Here is a 17,540-nt window from a genome sequence, read left to right as displayed (position 1 = left end):
CAAAGGATCCCACACATGCACTCCTAATCAAATGGAGTTGACATGAGATAAAATTTATTTGAAAACCATATACTAAAGAACAATCACTTATTGCTTGGTATATACCTATAAGGAGTTTTCACAACAACTTGCCCCAAAGACTCTGGTGTGTACCTATAGCCCAGTGGATGAGATCCAAGAAAATTGTGATTATAAATAAAGGATTCAAAATAACTTCGAATGAGCTTAAAAGAAACCAGGACCTACTCTTCCATGATAGTTAGAAAGTGTTTTCAACCAAAAGAGAGGATATCACATTGCACAGGAAACAAAAGTGTCACTAGTTTTTATATTGTCTTTTTAAGTCCCTACTTTATCATCTAACAATTAAAAGAATAATTGCCTTGTCTATCTAATAAAACTGCTAGGAAGATTAAATAAAGCTCCATATGTGAAAGTGCTTTGAAAACTATAACATATTTTTTTTTTAAATGACAAATATATATTGAGAAACTCAATTCAACATGTATTTATTAATATCCAGATATGGGCCCTCCCTCTGCTAAATGTTTGGAGACTGAAAATACATTGCTAGGTGCAACTTCATTTCTAGTAGCAATTTATTTAACTATTGTTCTAGAGGCAGGCATAAATGCATGCCCCTATTAGGTAACAAAACATGATAGACTATCATTAAGAACCTATGTAAGCTTAAAAAGGGAGAAAGGGAATAATGAGATATAAACAAAAAAAGATGAATTTAGACCCAAACATTTTAATGGAAGAGCAGGGCTCAAGATGGGCCCCAAAGGTTTGACTGGATTGGTAAGAGATATGCATAGCAACCCCAAACCTCCAGTAAAACAAAATTGTACAGAGGTTCAGAGCTGGATATGGACATGAAAACCAATGTGTATTTAACACTTATAGTACATCTCAATTCATACCAGCCACGTTTTAAGTGTTCAAGAGCCACATGTCACCAGTGGCTAGAATACAGGTAATCAACAGGGAGGGAAACAATAATGAATCATAACTATGGAGGTAACTTCATGTGCTATTTACAGAGATAACACCTGAGCCCAGCATTACACATTGAAATTTCACTTTATAAATGGAATTATTTTGCAATTCATGTGTTACAGAACTTTAGGCTGAAGCAGGAGCTACTGAAGCTATCTTTCTGAGGCACTTGCTCCCCAGCTTCATCATGCGTAAATTCTGTAGTATTAGTAGGTTCAACTATTTGAGATGAGGTGGTTAAAAAAAAAAAGGCAAACTATTAACCCTGCTGTTGCATCTAACTGCCACTGTATTCGGGTCAGAGAATATTTACAGGTTTGGACAAGCTACCTAACTTTATGACTTTTTTTTTCTGTGAATAGAAAGTTTGAATAAGATGGTATCTAACATACTGTCTACCTCTGAGATTCTATAATTTTGAGAAAAAGTTTGATTATTAAGTTTTTTTTGTTTGTTTTTTTTTTTTGAGACGGAGTCTTGCTCTGTCGCCCAGGCTGGAGTGCAGTGGCACTATCTCGGCTCACTGCAAGCTCCACCTTCTGGGTTCACACTATTCTCCTGCCTCAGCCTCCTGAGCAGCTAGGACTACAGGCACCTGCCACCATGCCCAGCTAATTTTTTCGTATTTTTAGTAGAGACACAGTTTCACCATGATAGCCAGGATGGTCTCGATCTCCTGACCTCGTGATCCGCCCACCTAAGCCTCCCAAAGTGCTGGGATTATAGGCGTGAGACACCGCACCCGGCCTAAGTATTTAGTTTTAAAGTTGACTAACTTGTAAAATGATTGCATTCATAAATTGTTATATCCTTACAGTTAATTTTAAAAACACATGTTTTTTGGTTAATTATTACTATAAGGAACAAAGCTCTCATTTAGGTGATAAGATCTTACACTTGGCTCCTTGTGTCACCACCACATGTTTAATTAAATTAAGGGAACAGTATGCAAAGAGAACCCATAAAGCAAAACTAGTATCACAATGAAGTAATGAAACAGATATTATTGTTGAGATTTACAAGTGTATTAAACATGAAAATCTACTCGTTTTGCCTGCAGAAAACATATTCTAAAATCAAACAACTCTTAAGTGTATTAGAGAGGGCTACAAATCATTAACAAAAGAAAAACATAATTACTCATAATTTAGAGATGGAGTAACAAAGCAAAACTAAAGATACAAATAGAATTTAAAATACAAGTTTTATAAATATTACAATTTCTAAATAATATGTTATAAAATAGCTTTGAGTAATTTCAAAAAGAGGTCCATTAAAGTTAACTCACTTCTTAGTATATATTCTTCAGAATAAATTCACCTGAGAAAACTACAGAGGTAAATAATTTATTAATTTTTTTGGTTTTCAAAATAATCAAGATAGATATTTACATCTTCACAACTTATACAATGTTGTCTGACATGTCCTGCCAAGAATCTGATTTTGTGCTTTTTTTTTTTTTTTTTTTTTGAGACAAGAGTTTCGCTCTTCTTGCCCAGGCTGGAGTGCAATGCTGTAATCTCGGCTCACTGCAAACTCCACCTCCTGGGTTCAAGCGATTCTCCTGCCTCAGCCTCCTGAGTAGCTGCGATTACAGGCATGCGCCACCACATCTGGCTAATTTTGTATATTTAGTAGGATAGGGTTTCTCCACGTTGATCAGGCTGGTCTCGAACTCCCAACCTCAGATGATCCGCCCACCTCGGCCTCCCAGAGTGTTGGGATTACAGGCACGAGCCACCGCACCCGGCCTGTGACTTAAAATTTATTGTTTATTATATTACAAGCATCTTATCAAATCAAACTTAAAATTTGTTTCAAAGATCACTATAACATAGTCTTTATCCTAATAAGACTTCAAAAACCATTAGTTAAAATTACAGATTCTTTTTTTTTCTTTTTTTTTAGAGCAAGAGTCTTGCTTTGTCGAACAGGCTGGAGTGCAGTAGAGCAATCTCCCAGGTTCAAGCTATTCTGCTTCAGCTTCCCGAGTAACTGGAATTAAAGGTGCATAGTACCATACATGGCTAAATTTTTTGTATTTTTAGTAGAGACTGGGTTTCACCACTTTGGCCAGGCTGATCTTAAACTCCTGACCCTAAGTGATCCACCCTGCTCGGCCTCCCAAAGTACTGGGATTACATGCATGAGTCACTGTGCCCGGCCTCCTATTCTATTCTATTCTATTCTATTCTATTCTATTCTATTCTATTCTACTCTACTCTAAAACATCATTATCAACACCATAAGTTGGTTCTTCATTATTTCTGCACTTAATTTTACACATTCGTAGAGTTGTAGTAATATTTATTTTGATGCATTGCTGAGATTAAGGTGATTTTCCAAAACTGAAAAAAGAAAATGAAGATTAAAAAAACATTTCAAACTCTGGATTATCAAACAACTAATTCTTGCTAAGACTACAAAACTTGATTGAAGCTAACAAGATGAATTAAACCTAAACTGCAACTCTGGAAGTGACTTCCTTTTTCAGTTAAATTTCCTTTACTATGTTAATACAAATTAAATTGATACCCATCACACAAGTTAATTTTTTTGCAACTAGATGCGACCCAGCAAAAGATGTAATGTTTAAACTCTGGTGATCCAGAAACAGTAATCTACTGTCCTGTCATTCTAATAATACAATTTGGTTTGGCAGTAGTATTAAAGCTTATGTTAAATACCCTTTCTGCTACTTTGTAGGATTAACAATGCTGACCAATCATTTATGATCTTTCTCTTTTGGCATTTTGCACACTTACATTAACTTTTCTTTTTAGAATATGGGTTCATTATAAACTCAAAGTCCTTGAAAAATTATTTAAAGTAACCATAAACATTATTCTATTTGAAAAACAAATATTATTACTAAAATTGGTCAGAGGCCTGTAAATAGGTTCCTTCATCATTTCAGGAGCTCTGCCTCATCCCACATCCAGTATCAGAGAATTCAAACTTACCCTGAGTTTTCCTCATCTAAGACATTGGACCAGCAATTACTTGGCTTTGTTTTGTGTAGAATATCACTAGAGACCAAAATCTGGATACCAGGAATACACAGAAGTATAGGTGGTGGGTAAAAACGCTGCTGTACTTGTGTTGAGTCACTTTTCAGGAAGACTAATAGAAATACATATATGTGTATATACATGTATTCGAAATTTTCTTATTAAAAGGTTAGTACTACACAATGGTTTTTAGTACTAACAAATTCAACATATTATGTTATTATGCTACACTCTTATATAAAGTTCCACTGACTACTCAGACTCTCTATTATGGATAAGAGGTCAAAATAAGCAGATGCTCAAAAATTCACATAGGTAAAACAATGGTTAAAAACTTACATAGGCATCATTGACCAAAGCAATTATTAGGTTCAAAAAATCAAAAGATAAACACACGTTCATCAATATTAGGCAGCAGCTTTCAGAAGCCTAATTTGATATTGTAGCAGGTTTTGATTCAGAGGAGGACTTTAATGCTGTCAACTGAGGAGAGATTCTGACATTTTTGCATTATGCATATATATCATGGAACCTACCTACTTTATGATTATTTATTAGTGGCATGACATATAGCAAATTATTTAACCTGTGAGTCTTAATTTGTCTATTTTAAAAAGAAATAAAAAATACCATTATCATAGGGTAGCTGTAAGATCTGAAACAATGTTCATAAAGAATTTACCATGTTTGTCATGAGAGGTGACCAATAAAAAATAGTTACTATGATGAGGGAAATACAGTATCAGAATAAAGAAAGAAAATGGCCTCATTATACTCTGCATAGGGAAAAGCCATTATGCTAGTACTTATTCAGTTCTGTGTGCAAAATATTGAAACAATACTAAAACATTACTATAATTCAAAAAGGCACTGTTCAGAAAGGCATGATCTACTACTCTTGTGATTTGAGGAATGATTGACACAAAGTGGGAATATTAAGCTCAGAAACAAACAATTCAGAGTAGTCAGTAGATTTCTTCACTAATCTGAAGAGCAGCCACTCTTAACTGATGAGAATATAAAATAGAGAAAAAATCAAGTAGTTAAAAGTAATACTATAGAGTAGCGGTCAGAAAACTACGGCCTGTGGGCCAAATCTAGCCTGCCACCTCTTTCTGTAATACCGTTTTACTGGTACACAGCCTGTCTGTGCTTCATCCTGTCCATGGCTGCTTCTGAGCTACAACAGATTTGAGTAGTTGTGACAGACACTGCACAGCCCACAAAGCCTGAAATATTACTATCTGTCCCTTTACCAGAAAAGTTTACCCTTCCCAGCTACAGATGAATATTTTGTGATAAATATATTTGTAAATATAAGTGCAAAAAGCTGTACAAGAAAACTATATTTAGGATAACATTTTATAAAAGTTGTGTGTGCATATGTGTATGAGTTGAGAAATATATATATATATATTCTTAAGTATGAATCAGACATAATTGCTAAATTTTATTTTGTTGCATTTCTACATTTTCCAAATTTTTGCAATGATGAATATTAATTCTGATAGAAGAATATAATACAGACTGTAATAAAAAGAACAACAGAGGGGAGTTAAATTTCTCTGTACTGCTGTAGAGCAGTGGTCAGCAAATTTTTTATAGATAAGATCAGATAGTATTTTAGGATTTGTGGATCATATAATCTCCATTACAACTACTCAACTCTGTAATGTCAAGTGACCAATGGACTTTACTTAATGAGTTATGTTCTATTAAACTTTATTTCTGCATAAAGGAAGTTGCCCTAAACCCCCTTGCATGCAACTATTTCTCTTGAGTACACCCACACTCCCCTATCTTGAGTTTGTACTTTTCTCTTTGCAAGAAATCTCCATGCTATCACTATTTTCTGACTCATCCTTGAACTCCTATTATCAAGAGCCTGAACACCAGCTGGGGTGAAGGTCCCACCAGTGTTTGGAAATCTCACCCAGTCCACCAGTATTATCTTTATGATGAGCCAGCCTGGAGCATCATCAGCCCCATTTTAGAATCACTCGCAGTCGGTTGTCCCAAGAACAAGTCAAAGCCAACAGTAACTCTCTTTCAGAAAATGGAGTACAATAGCCAAAGAACAGGACCCTACATTTTAATACCATCTTGTAATTAGATCTTTTTTGTGAACATAAGAAAAAATTGACTCAAATATTGTATGTACAGGCCTTCATAGCTCTTTATCAAAACCCTGAGCTTCACAGGAATTCCCACCTTTGTTATGCTCACACCCCTTCCTTTAAGGGAACCAAATGGGGAACCAGATATCCTAAATGATCCCCTTTTGGGAAATATACCTCTCAGGAGCCTTCCCTCACCTCCTAACCTAGACACAGTCTGGCACCCACGGCTTCTCCCTCTTACCCAGCTCCACCTTTAACTCCCCAGTCTTCTCCTAGTTCCACTGTCTCCAGCATCCTGACTCTTACTAGTCCGCCTCCTTAACACCATATATAACCTTCCCTATCAGGAACCGAGCCCTGATGGGGTCACCTGCAGTGGTGTTTCCTACCCTCCTAAGAGACCATTCTAAGTTATGTCCACTTACGGAGGTAGCCAATGGGGATGCTGGGATCATTCATCAGGTGCATGTACCTTTGATTTTTAACTAAATTCATGAAGGAATTCTGGGCTTTCTCACTCTCATCTGAGTTAACTTGGGGAGACATTCATATCATCTTGTCCATGCGTTGCACCCCTGAAGAAAAGCAGCATATTTGGGCAAAGGCCCAGGCTTATGATAACAATCTGTCATCTGGGGACTCTGAAGAATATGGTATGGGGGCCACATCTTTGCCTAACAAAGACCCTAACTGGAACTATCAACAGGGCCAAATTGATCTAAGAAAAAGAAATCATATGGTGACTTGTTTAGTGAAGGGAATGAAAAATATAACACCAAGCCTGTGGACTATAATAAAATAAGAGAAATAAAGAAAGGATGAAAACCCAGCTTTGTTCCAGAGATGCCTTGTGAAGGCCCTAAGAAAATACACTAACATTGACCCCAATATTGATGCTTGCCAAACTTTACTTGGGACACGCTTTATTAGCCAGTCAGCACCTGACATCAGAAGGAAACCACATAAATTGGCTTTGGGATCCCAAATGCCTATTAATGAAATGCTTGATGTGGAATTCAATAATAGGGATAGGGCTGAATATGCTGAAAGGACCTAGCATGGCAAACGATGAGATAGCAGCAGGCCCAAATGATAGCAGTCACTATAAGCAGCATCCTGCAACTCAGGGTCACCCAGAGGTACACTTCACCCATGGACCAAGCAGACCTCCCAGAAAACTTAAAGGTAATGGTTGCTGCTTCAAGTGTGGGGAGCTGTGACACAGTACCAATAACTGTCCCAGCCAAGGGACCCCAACCAGACCCTGTCCTCACTACAAGCAGGAGGGCCATTGGAAAAGGGATTGCCCTCAGCTCCAAAGGGAGAGAAGGAAACTTGATGCCATAATGGTTATAACTGAGGACTGAAGGGACCCAAGGTTCCTGGTGGCTCCCACAAAAGCATGGTCATCACAACTAAGGAGCTTTGGGTGACTTGACACGGCAGGAAAGAATAATAATTTCTTAATTGCTACGGGGCAAGTTACTCTGTCCTAAAGGCCACTCTTGGACCTTATCTTCCAATAACTGCATTGTCATGGATGTTGATGGCACTCCAAAATCAAAACACTTTACCTTACCCCTGAGCTTCAGGTTACAAAACTCTATGCCTCATTTCTTTATTGGAATGGGATTTCCTGGCCACGGTTGGAGTCACTTTACATTTATCAGGCCCTGGGAAACATTCCTTTGAAGTACTGGCAATACTTGTTTTTTCATTACCAGTATCAGACAAACAGGAGATTCCTTCCAAAATAAGATCTGGAAATGGAACGACAAGTATGAAATCAAAAAACTCCTGGCAAAGCAATACGTGGTCAGCTAGTGATTACCTCTTTAAAAGACAAAAGTAATTTCCCACATAAGCATCAATATCTCCTCAAACAAGAAGCCAGGTGAGGACTCTAACCTCTAATCAAGAAGTTTTTAAAACATGGCCTCCTAGTTCCATGTCAGTCTCCTTGTAATAGTCCTGTCCTCCCTGTCTAAAAACAAAATGAAGAATATTGTCTAGTTCAAGGCTTATGAACTATTAATGAGGCTGTAATTCCCCTACATCCTATAGTGCCAAATCCTTCTACCATATTTACCCAAATATCAGAAGACACCAATTGGTTCATGATATTAGATCTTAAGGATGCTTTCTCTTATATCCTCTATGCCTTGACTGTCACTATTTGTTTGCTTTTGAGTGAACTAATACTGAAAATAGTATTTCCTGGCAGTATACCTGGGTCATACTGCCTCGGAGCTTTAGGGATAGCCCTCACTTGTTCAGAAATGCCTTGGCAAGAGAATTACGGTAACTAGAGCCAGAAAGGGAAGCCATACTCCAATATGTGGGTGACATCCTTGTATGCAGACCCACTAAAGAGGCCTCAGATAAGAATGTTATTCAAGTTCTAAACTTCCTGGGAGAAAGCGTATCCAGTCTCTCCATCCAAGGCCCAGATTTCTAAACTGGAAGTAAAATATCTGGGGTACATCTTAAGCCCAGGAAACTATACCATGTCCATTGAACAAAAGGAAGCTATCTTAAAGGTCAGGCCTCTACAACTGAAGAAGTAACTCAAAACTTTCCTGGGTATGACAGGAACTTGCAAGATTTGGATCCCAGGATTTAGAATCATTGCTAAGCTACTGTATGAAGCTCTAACAGGGTCAAAGCATGAACTGCTTGAATGGTCAAGGAAACAACAAGAGGCTTTATGTTCTAGCTGAACAAAGTGGGGTTTGCACAGTAATAAAACACACCTGTTCTTATATTAACAATTCAGGATTAGTTGAACTGAAAGTTCAAAAGATTTACTAACAGGCTACCTGGCTACATAATTTCAATACAATCCCACTGCTCAAACCATCTGGGACTCCATCAAAGGATACCTACCAATTGTGATGTGGTTCTTTCCTTTGACCTTCAATAGCTCTCTTATTACTATGAATCTTTGTCCTTACTTGTTTAACCTCTTTGTAAATTTTGTGTCTTTTACATTACAACAGTTCCATGTCAAAATGATAGTCATGCAATGATTCCAATCCCTCCCTTGGATTCAGAGTCTCCTGATAACTCACCCTTAGAGCCCTCAGGCCAGGCAGCCAGAGATTTCCACGCCCTTGGGAGGCAAGGCCAACATCTCTAATCAGCAGGAAGTAGATAAAGAAGACCAGCCTTCTCCCTCATCAACCCTTAAGAATAAGAGATGGAAATCTCTGAAGGGGAAGGGGAAATGAAACAGGAATAATAAGGGTGGTTGCAGGAGAATAAAAAACTCCAGGCAGCAATTTCACATGACTAGCAAAAGGAAACTATTGAAATAGCTGCAGAAGCTAGGGGTTGATAAGACCCTGAAAAGCCAGGATGAGAGCCAAGATAGCTAAGGCTGATGGGACCCACTATGGCACTGGATTTGATGGAGGTTCACCTAGGACCTCATTACACACTCACTAACATACAAAATCACACACCCATCAGTACCATAATGGTTACAGGAACACCCATATTTGGAGTAAAACTAGATAGCATCACAGTTCTGAGAAATATCTACCTGTTTACAGTAATCTTGATGAATATTCCATCCCTTGTTTAGAAGAAACTCATAAAGGTAGCAGCCCCAAAAACCCTTGCATGCAACTCTCTCTTAAGTAAGTCCACACTCCCCTTTCCTGAGTGTGTACTTTTCTCTTTGCAATAAATCTCTGTACTTTTCCTAAAAGAACCCAAACAAACAAAACCTTTTATTTGCAGACCCCGAAATTTGATTTTCATTTAATTGAACACATCCGAAAACACTCTTTTTTCCCCCATCTTGCTCATCATCAATCGCCATCAGAGAAATGCAAATCAAAACCAAAATGAGATACCATCTCACACCAGTTAGAATGGCGATCATTAAAAAATCAGGAAACAACTGGTGCTGGAGAGGATGTGGAGAAATAGGAACACTTTTACACTGTTGGTGGGACTGTAAACGTTCATCCATTGTGGAAGACAGTGTGGCGATTCCTCAAGGACCTAGAACAGTTTGACCCAGCGATCCCATTACTGGGCATATACCCAAAGCCTTATAGATCACGCTACTACAAAGACACATGCACACATATGTTTACTGCGGCACTATTCACAATAGCAAGGACTTGGAACCAACCCAAATGTCCATCAGTGACAGACTGGATTAAGTAAATGTGGCACATATACACCATGGAATACTATGCAGCCATAAAAAAGAATGAGTTCATGTCCTTCGTAGGGACATGGATGCAGCTGGAAACCATCATTCTCAGCAAACTATCACAAGAACAGAAAACCAAATACCGCATGTTCTCACTCATAGGTGGGAATTGAACAATGAGATCACCTGGACACAGGAAGGGGATCATCACACACCTATTGTGGCAGGGGAGAGGGATAGCATTAGGAGATATACCTAATGTAAATGATGATTTAATGGGTGCAGCACACCAACATGGCACATGTATACATGTGTAACAAACCTGCACATTGTGCGCATGTACCCTAGAACTTAATGTACAAAAAAAAAAAAAAAGCCAGGAAACAACAGATGCTGGAGAGGATGTGGAGAAATAGGAATGCTTTTACACTGTTGGTAGGAGTGTAAATTAGTTCTACCATTGTGGAGGACAGTGGGGCAATTCCTCAAGGATCTAGAACCAGACATACCAAAGACCCAGTGATCCCATTACTGGGTATATACCCAATGAATTTTAAATCATGCTGCTATAAAGACACATGCACACGTATGTTTATCATGGCACTATTCACAATACCAAAGACTTGGAACCAACCCAAATGTCCATCAATGACAGAATGGATTAAGAAAATGTGGTACATATACACCATGGAATATTATGCAGTCATAAAACAGGATGAGTTCATGTCCTTTGTAGGGACATGGATGAAGCTGGATACCATCATTCTCAGCAACGTATCACAAGGACAGAAAACCAAACACTGCATGTTCTCAGTCACAGGTGGGAAATGAACAATGAGAACACTTGGACACAGGGCGGAGAACATCACACACTGGGGCCTGTCAGGGGGTGGGGGTTTGGGGGAGGGATAGCATTAGGATAAATAGCTAATGTAAATGATGAGTTAATGGGTGCAGCACACCAACATGACACCTGTAGACCTATGTAACAAACCTGCACGTTGTGCACATGTACCCTAGAACTTAAAATATAATAAAAATTTTTTAAAAGAAAAAATAAAATTGAAATAGAAAAATCTCCAAATTAAAAAAAATGTAAAACCTATCCTGTTTGAGGACTGTGCAAAATCTGAAACTGAGTTGATCTGTTCCATGGCTTACATGAAAAGAAACAGTATTAGAGAAGAGTAAATTTGTTTTTGTCTTTGTTTTGTTTTGTTTTTCTGAAGGGGGCAGAGTCTCACTTTGTCACTCAGGCTGGAGTGCAGCAGCGCAATCTCAGCGCAGTGCAGCCTTGACCTCCTGGGATCAAGCAATCCTCCTGCCTCAGCCCTCCAAGTAACTGAAACTACAGGTTAATTCAAAATTATAGTACAATTTCATTCAGAATCTCAGCATCTGCCTTTCTCAATGTCTCTCATTTTCATTTTAAAAACATTTTTATAAATAAATCTACAATGATGAGATATTCTGTTTTATGTTTCCTGACCACTGCTCTTCCAAGTTAGGCATAATATTATGGATATTTGGTAGTACCTGTAAGTTTTCTCTTAGCATGACTATAATGCCCTTGTATAACAGATGCAAAGTCTTTTCATCTAAATCTATAACAAAATAATCTACACTCTGCCGTATTTCAAAGTGTGAGATTAGAAATCCATTTTTCTTCTTGTTTAGACATGATGGGTATGCACTGGTATTTAAAAGCAGAAAACTTAGGTTTGGCAATACAGGCGGTACATGAAACACTGTTGAGTTATTACATCTCTGTAATTTCTAGTTTGCCAAGCAACAGTGCAAGGTGAGGAGAGCATAACAAATATTCTTGTTACAACTCTTTATAACTCTGTGGTTGTGGCACAAAGCAGCTACAGGCAATAGCTAAACAAATGAGTGTGACTGTGTTCACTGAAATTTGAAAATCCTATAAATTTTACAACTCATATATTATTCTTTTTTTGATTATTTTCAACCATTTAGAAATATAAAAAAGCATCCTTAACTTAGAGCCATACAAAAATGGATGCTGGCAGTTAGCTCTTAGGCTAGAGAAAAAAAAACTGGGACCACTGAAGATGAGTTATAGGAAAAGCAGACTTAAGGTTAATGTAAGGGGACATTACTAACATTTTACTAGCATTTAAAAATGAAAGTAGCCACTCTTGTAAGGTAGTATACACATTTCGTAGAAAATACTGAACCCAAAACTGTTCCATTTGTTGGAAGTGATAAAAAAGGAACTTCTAAATTGAAATGATGAGATCCAAAGATGCTTCCAGATATCATTTTTACAAATAATTCTTACCTAAATTTATCCCAGTAGCAACTCTAGCTTAATATTGGCAGTGGATATAGCTAATAGAAGCAGAAAGGGAGAGAGTAGGAAGGAGAGGAAAAAAACAGAGGGGTGGGGATGGGAAAGTAGAACTAATATATAATATGTAATGGATGTAGTTTATGTGAGAAAGACTTTGTGTGAAGCCAGTCAGCCAACCCATACTAGAAGAAAAGCTCTTGGATAGACATAAAGAGATTGGCAAAACTTGTACATGGATATGTTTTAAAATAAAATAAAAATATAAAGTATGTATTCATTTTTTACCATTAAACCATTTTCTGGTTTAATTAGCTTTTAGATTAACAGACCAACTACTCATCTCAATTGCATAGATTTAGAGGGTTTCCACTGTATACACTTAAAACTTTCATCACACATTTTTTATTTTTACCTCATAAAGTGTGTTGTATGTGGTGACAGTCACAGTGTTTGTATGCAACATCAGCCTTTCTCCAAGAAGAGTGAAAAGACTATGGGTGTGCATAATTTCAACTTTTCTCCTGGAGAGAAGGGGGAAAAATAAAACACCATGAAACACATTGGATTCTCTGCTCACATGACTTTTAGATAAGAGAGAACAATTTACAAGCAGATACAGAATAATACAAGTAATTATTTTTATGAACTTCCATCTATAGAAACAACAGTTTGTAACACAACTGTGTCCTAAAGTTCCAAGACTGTTAAAAACTTTTCAAATAAAATATCTGTGTGAACTAAAATGTGAAATGTACAGATTTTGAAATATTACATAAATGTCATTGTTATTATTTTCAAATTTCAAATAACTATTTAGAAGTGATTTTATTGGGTTAAAACTATTGGTTTCCCCTAACATAGAGACCACATAATTTTTAAATCATTTCTATCCAAATTCAAAGTTTATAACATAGACTGTAACAAACCTTAACATCAAGAACTAAAATTATGGTTAAAAGTAAATACGATAGCTTAATTTTGGGGTCATAAAACAAAATAATTCTGCATAATTAAAGAGAGTTCATCATTGCTTGTATTTGTGGTCTACCAATGGATTTAAAAAATACCTTTCTACTTAATGTTGCCTGATTTAATTTTGTCCCTCCCACACCCACACTTAGGATAGAAGGTTCCATTAAAGGAACCATCCTGGAACTCTTAGCTCTAGCTCAAGAATTACTACCGGCCTCTCATTTGTGTTACTTCCTTAGAATTCAAGATCTGGGCCGGGAGCAGTGGCTCACGCCTGTAATCCCAGCACTTTCAGAGGCTGAGGTGTGCGGATCACGAGGTCAGGAGTTCGAGACAAGCCTGGCCAATATGGTGAAACCCCATCTCTACTAAAAATACAAAAATCAGCCGGGCGTGGTGGCACACGCATGTAGTCCCAGCTACTCAGGAGGCTGAGGCAGAAGAATCACTTGAACCTCGGAGGTGGAGGTTGCAGTGAGCCGAGATCGTGCCACTGCACTCCAGCCTGGGGGACAGAGTGAGACACCGTCTCAAGAAAAAAAAAAAGAAAAAGAATTCAAAATCTGGATCATCTTCTCTCCCAGCTCTCAGTATTTCATTTCTTTCTTCAATTTTCTATTCTCTGGTTTTGGCAACTGTGACACAGTCTGACAAAGTAATCATCAAACTCTGGTTCCTTTCTTCCTGGGTCCACATCTATATTACATTTCCAGCCTCTCTTATAGCCAAGTGTGGCTATTTAACTGAGTTCTAGCCAATAAAATGTGAACAGAACAGTTATAGATTATTTTGAGGCCTGACCCACAGGAAAAGCACTCATGCACATTTTCCATGCTCTTTCTGCAAGCCAGCAACACAGATCCACAGAAGGAAGACAATGGAGCCACAAGGTGGGAGAAGCTGCCTGGGTCTCTAAATCACTGTAAGATAATCAACTGCTTGGGAAAGCCTATTTGGATTTTAAGTGAACATGAAATAAAATACTACCTGGTAAGTGACTAGAATTTCATTATCTATCAGTTATGGCAGCTATTGCTACCATAATTAATACAGAAATCAAATGAACCATTTATGTGGGTACCATTCATCTGCAAAAGGTCTCTTCTAACATCAGCTTCCAAGTGCCACACTCCATAACAAAAGGCACAGGACTGTTGATCCCCTTACCCTATCCGCCTCAGTCCAGGCAAGGAAAAAGGAAAATTACCTAAACTCAAAAGGAAGCTAGGGCATCTGTCCTGTGGCTGTGTTTGCAAAACACTTAAATATGACTGAAAAAGGTCAAATGGCTATTAAAAAAAATACAGGGCTAATGAGTATTATGGGACGATGGAAGGGAGGTTTAAATCTCTTCCAACTCAAGCCTAGCCCAAGAAAAGGAGGCCTTAAGTGTTCCTTTGCTCCCAATCAGGAAAGAACAAATGACAAAGCACAGACCTTGAAACAGATCTCTGTTACAAGGAGCTGGTAAACATATGTCTAAATTAGTCTATCTGAAGGCCAGCTCAGTGGCTAATGCCTGTAATCCCAGCAGTTTGGGAGGTCAAGGCAGGAGGCTCACTTGAACTCATGAGTTCAAGACCAGTCTGGGCAACCCAGCAAGACCTCATCTCTACTACATAAAATAAAATAAAATAAAATAAAATAAAATAAAATAAATAAATAAATTAGCTGGGCATGGTGGCAGGCTCCTCTCATCCCCAGTTACTCAAGAAGGGGAGGATGACTTGATTCCTGGAGATCAATGCTGCAGTGGGCTTGTGCCACTGCACTCCAGCCTGAACAACAGAGTGAGACCCGGTCTCAAAAAACTGAACTAATTAATTAAGTAGGCTATCTGAAATTTAGAATACTTTCTTAACTGTGCTACTTCAGCTACCAAAGAAATCCTTGCCCTCTTGATTATCTCCTCCAATGCAAATGTTTATACAGGTGCTTAATTCTAGGTTTGGGGGAAACTTGAAGATACTGTGCATACACCAGGGAAGAGACAAGTCAGCTTCCTCCTATAGTTTGCTTTAAAACAATACTTACCATAAATTTTGCTGCACAGCAGTCAAGAGATAAACAAAATACCATCCATCATATTAGGCAGGAAATGGTGCACTGCCCCTGTACATCACATGATTTTGTTCCTTATAGGACTTCTAATGAAAGACCTAGCTCTGTGGGTTTAGTTCAGGAAAGGCTTCAGGGGGACATTTACTGGAAAAACTAATATCAAAATTACCTTTAAGATCTAAAGAGACTTCAGTTTTAGTGCTGATTTGCTTATATCTTGAGTTTGACAGGACTTCTGCCCACATGGATCAAGAGTGTCATCTATATTTTTACAGAATCTTGTAATCATGCACATTATAGATGTATTAGCTTACTATACATTCCACTGAAATGTATTTCAATTCTCTTCCTCACAAAACAATCTTTTTGTGGGGTGGTCAAAGATGCTTCTTGTTGCTAGGTGTGGGAGCTCATGTCTGTAATCCCAACACTTTGGGAGGCCGAGACAGGCGGATCACTTGAGGTCAGGAGTTCAAGACCAGCATGGCCAACATAGTGAAACCCCATCTCTACTAAAAATCCAAAAATTAGCTGGGCGTGGCAGCATGCACCTATAGTCCCAGCTACTTGGGAGGCTGATGAGGCAGGAGAGTCACTTGAGCCTGGGAGGCGGAGGTTGCAGTGAACTGAGATTGCACCACTGCACTCCAGCCTGGGCAACAGAGTGAGGCTCTGTCTCAAAAAAAAAAAAAAGATACTTCTTGTAACAAATTCAGAGTATACGTGAAAACAGTAAAGAAAACAAAAAAGAAAAGAAACCCCATAATTCTGTAACCCGACATAATCATTATAAATATCATTTTATATACAGATTAATTGCTATGCATATAAATCCACATATGACACACAGATATAAATGAGAGGATGAGGGGAATACAATGGAAATTGTTCTATATAAGGTAATTTATACTTTGTTTACTTTAAATCAACAATATACTGTGTATTTTTCAGTGTCATAAAATATAACTGATAAGAAAAATGGAGCATAATTGGCCAAGCGCAGTGGCTCACACCTGTAATTCTAGCACTTTGGGAGGCTGAGGTGGGAGGATCACTTGAGGTCAGGAGTTCAAGACCAGCCTGGCCAACATGGTGAAATTCTGTCTCTACTAGAAATACAAAAACTAGCCAGGCACGGTGGCAGGCACCTGTAATCCCAGCTACTCAGGAGGCCGAGGCAGGATAATCACTTGAACATGGGAGGTGTAAGTTGCAGTGGGCAGAGATTGCATCACTGCACTTCAAGCTGGGCAACAGAGCAAAACGCCATTTCCGGAAAAAAAAAAAAAAAAAGAGTAGCATAATTGTTTTATCCATTCACTACTGTTAGCCATTTATGTAATTTCCCATTTTTTTCTACCATAAATAAAATTTTCCTTTAGACACATCTTTGGGCATAATCATGACTATTTCCTTAGGATAAAAACTGAAATCAGGTTAAAAGCTTTTTATATTTTAATTTTTATGAGACTTTGCTGAACTGACCTCCAAAAATATGTACATTTATATTTCTACTATTAAGGTATAAATGCATTTTACCAACCCTATGTATTATAACAATCAGAAAAATAGTTAGTTTGGTATGTAAAAACTAGATCTTATTTTCACTGACAAGAATTGCTGATCAATTGAAAGTTTCTAAGCATTTATACTACTTCCAAGAACTTCCTGATACTGTCCTGTGACCCATTTTTTATGTGTGTTCATCTTTTTTCTACTAATTATAAGATCTCTAATAATATCAGGAAAATTATTACTTTGTCAACTCATTGACAAATATTCTCCACTTTCTGAATTTCAAGGGATTTTGTGGCAATAAAAGGTTTTTATAATTTTCTTGAATAAAATCTATCATTTTAAGTTTTGATCCTGTCATTTCTTCATTTATA

The 17,540-nt window shown here is 37.7% G+C and overlaps 1 protein-coding gene across 11 annotated transcripts in view; it reads right to left on the bottom strand.

Moving 5' to 3' along the window:
* The window catches only part of NBEA (neurobeachin), a 739,922-nt gene that overhangs the window by 529,119 nt on the left and 193,263 nt on the right, over positions 1–17,540 (bottom strand). For all 11 annotated transcript variants that reach the window (XM_031655705.1, XM_031655707.1, XM_031655708.1 and 8 more), the window contains one exon: positions 13,031–13,139. In XM_031655705.1, coding sequence (XP_031511565.1) covers positions 13,031–13,139 — 109 coding nt within the window. The remainder of the gene's footprint in view (positions 1–13,030; positions 13,140–17,540) is intronic.

Source organism: Papio anubis, chromosome 15 (assembly GCF_008728515.1).
Source record: "Papio anubis isolate 15944 chromosome 15, Panubis1.0, whole genome shotgun sequence".
Classification (NCBI taxonomy): Eukaryota; Metazoa; Chordata; class Mammalia; order Primates; family Cercopithecidae; genus Papio; species Papio anubis.
Note: the sequence above shows the minus strand (reverse complement) of the source record. Positions and strands in the feature narration are given on the sequence as shown.